Source organism: Carlito syrichta, unplaced genomic scaffold, assembly GCF_000164805.1.
Source record: "Carlito syrichta isolate Samal-C Ts95f unplaced genomic scaffold, Tarsius_syrichta-2.0.1 Scaffold305705, whole genome shotgun sequence".
Taxonomy (NCBI): domain Eukaryota; kingdom Metazoa; phylum Chordata; class Mammalia; order Primates; family Tarsiidae; genus Carlito; species Carlito syrichta.
In genome coordinates this window covers 158,473-161,403 of record NW_007249801.1, presented here as the reverse complement: position 1 = coordinate 161,403, position 2,931 = coordinate 158,473, and the positions used below count along the sequence as shown (strand labels likewise).

General features: G+C 51.6%; 1 protein-coding gene across 1 annotated transcript in view; it reads left to right on the top strand.

Moving 5' to 3' along the window:
- Nucleotides 1-2,931, top strand: part of TTLL6 (tubulin tyrosine ligase like 6) — a 34,534-nt gene that overhangs the window by 13,796 nt on the left and 17,807 nt on the right. The window contains 2 exon segments of the mRNA XM_008062443.2: nucleotides 1,026-1,251; nucleotides 2,497-2,672. Coding sequence (XP_008060634.1) covers nucleotides 1,026-1,251; nucleotides 2,497-2,672 — 402 coding nt within the window.

Genomic DNA, 2,931 nt, shown 5'->3' with positions numbered 1-2,931 from the left:
CAATCCACTCACCTCAGCCTCCCAAAGCGCGGGATTACAGGCTGAGCCACGGAACCCGGCATTGGTGTTCTTAAAAGACTCTTCAAGTGATATATATATTTTTTTGAGTCAGAGTCTTACTCTCTCACCCAGGCTGGAGTGCAGTGGCACACTCATGGCCTCCGAAGCCTCAACCTGCTGAGCTTAGGTGATCCTTCCACCTCAGCCTTCCAAGCAGCTGGAACCACAAGCATGCACCACCACACCCAGTTGATTTTTTGATTTATTGTAGAAACGAGGTCTTGCCAAGTTGCCCAGGCTGGTCTTGAACCCCTGGACTCAGGCAATCCTCTCACCTCTGCCTCCCATAGTGCTGGGATTACAGGCATGAGCCACTGTGCCTGGTTTCTATTTTCATCTATTAAGCTTTCAATCTGGTATACCCAATCCCTTCTCCTGCCCACAGGCATTTTCTGGGTCTCAGTGAAAGTGTCTAGACAGGCTGGGCACAGTGGCTCATACCTGTAATCCCAGCACTTTGGGAAGCTGAGGTGAGAGGCTCACTTGAGGCCAGGAGTTCGAGACCAGCCTGGGCAACACAGCAAGACTCTTTGCACAAAAAAAAATGTAAAAATTAGCCGGGTGTGGTGGCAGCTACTTCAGAGGCTGAGGCAGGAGGATCTTTTGAGCCTAGGAGTTTGAGGCTACAGTGAGTTTTGAAAGCACTACTGCACTCCAGCCTCAGCACAGAGCAAGACCCTATCTCAAAAGATACACAAAGAAAGAAAAAAAAGAAAGTGTCCAGGCTGTATCTGCACACACCTCAGGGCTCTGGAGGCTCTGGAGGCTTGGCGGGTGTAGCCTTGTGTCTCCTGCAGACCTGCTCTCACGCTGACACAGCCCTGATGTCACCCTGGCTCCTGGGCATCCATCTCCGCTGGCTCTAGAGCCTTATCTTCTCTAGAAGTTTCTGGCTTCCAGCATGCCACAGCCTTGGATGACCACAGTCCAGCTGCCCTGCCTCATGGCCTGTGGTGCCCTTCCAGGAAGCTCTCCACCTTCATCGCGTACATGAAGAGCCACAGCTACGACGTGGAGCAGCTGTGGAGGGACATCGAAGATGTCATCATCAAGACCATCACCTCGGCCCACCCCATCATCAGGCATAACTACCACACCTGTTTTCTCAACCACACACTCATCAGCGCCTGCTTTGAGATCCTGGGCTTCGACATTTTGTTGGATTACAAACTCAAACCCTGGCTGCTTGAGGTAGGGAGGGTTGGGCGACGGTTGAAAACAGACCCCTGCTATTGGGGTCAGCCAGCTGCAGGGACTCCACCCTCCTGGCTCACCTGGTTGCTTCAGCTCCCTGTGCAGCCTGGAGTGCCTTTCCTAGCTGAGAAGTGGCCACCAGAGGGAGGTAGACGGCTGGGAATTAGAGAATTCCTTGTGCCTTCTTGAGGTCCATCCAGACTTAGAAAGGCTGGTCTCATGTACAAAGGGATTCTAAAGACAGCTACGCCTTTTGTGACAAGAGTTGTCTCTCAGAAAGGGGGTGTTTTTCCTCAAAATTGGGTTGACGATATTCAGAATCAGGCAGGAGCTGCCATACCTGGCTCCCAGGGCCTGGCCTACTCAGTTCCGAGCACCAGTGGAGAGATGCCTGGTGTCCACTGTCACAGAAATGGGTGGGAGAACCACGCAGTGAGACTACTGCATCCTTCAGACCCACAGGGTGGTAAGAGGAGGAAGAGAAGCTTTGCTGGTGGCTGCCTGTCTTCCTGATCAGACTTGTCCTCTGGAGCCCTCTCAAGTGACCGTTCGGTGACCATGATAAGGAGGAAAGGGTGTGTGGTGATGTCAGAAACCTGGTATCAGGTGCCAATGACACCGAGTCAGACTTTAGAGTGGAGAATCCAGAATTATAGATCAGATTCCTGCAGCATGCCCAGCCCTTGTTCCCAGGTGTCATGGGAAGGGGAACCTGGCTGACAGCAGCTCTTACACAAAGAGCGGAATGAGCCGCTAGGAGCAGGCCTTCAGGAGCTACTAAAAGTCTACAAATGTCACACAGGGCCTCTGAATTATATGGACTTCTCCATAGGCAGAAATGAGTCCTCTCCCTCCTTCCACCTGTCTCCCCTCCACCCTGGTCAGGCTCCTGGATGTCACTCCTCCCTACTTCCCGCCTCCCAGCTCTTTGGACCGTCCCCTGTCCTGCTCTGTGGGATGCTCAGTGCACATGAGGGAACACACACACCCCAGCTAGAACACACACAGCCAGGAGAGGGCAACCCTTGATGCTTCCAAAAAAGAAAGGACTAAGATAAAAGCTGGGTAAACTAAAGGAAATTCTGCTTCCGCCTTTCTTTGCTGGAGCTCCAGTCCAGATGCTCTCTCCTCCCCCTTTCTCTCACCTTGGTAACCAGGTAGCACCCTGGAGGTGACATCTCAGCCTCACTCCCTGCTTTTACTGTGGACAGCATGTCCCCAGCTGCCATCTTGTCTTCACAGGTCAACCACTCTCCAAGTTTCTCCACCGACTCCCGTTTGGATAAAGAGGTAAAAGACAGTCTGCTGTATGACACTTTGGTCCTGATCAACCTGGGAAGCTGTGACAAAAAGAAAGTCTTGGAGGAGGAGAGACAACGGGGGCGGTTCCTACAGCAGTGTCCTTCTCGGGAAATCAGGTACAGCAGCCCTGGGGCCTTATTCTGTGACTTGTCTTTTCCCAATAAAAGTAGCCTGTCCTGTACAGGTTATGAGTCAATAACCCACTAGTTGTGTGGCCTTCCTGTCACTTCTCTGAGCCTCAGTGATCTTTCTGTGAAACAGAGCTATGATACATAAGGCTAATGGGGGAATTAAATGAAATAATGCATATAAAACACTTTGCATAGTGCCTGGCGCTATAATTTATGTTAGAGGCTATTAGGAATCTTGCCTGGA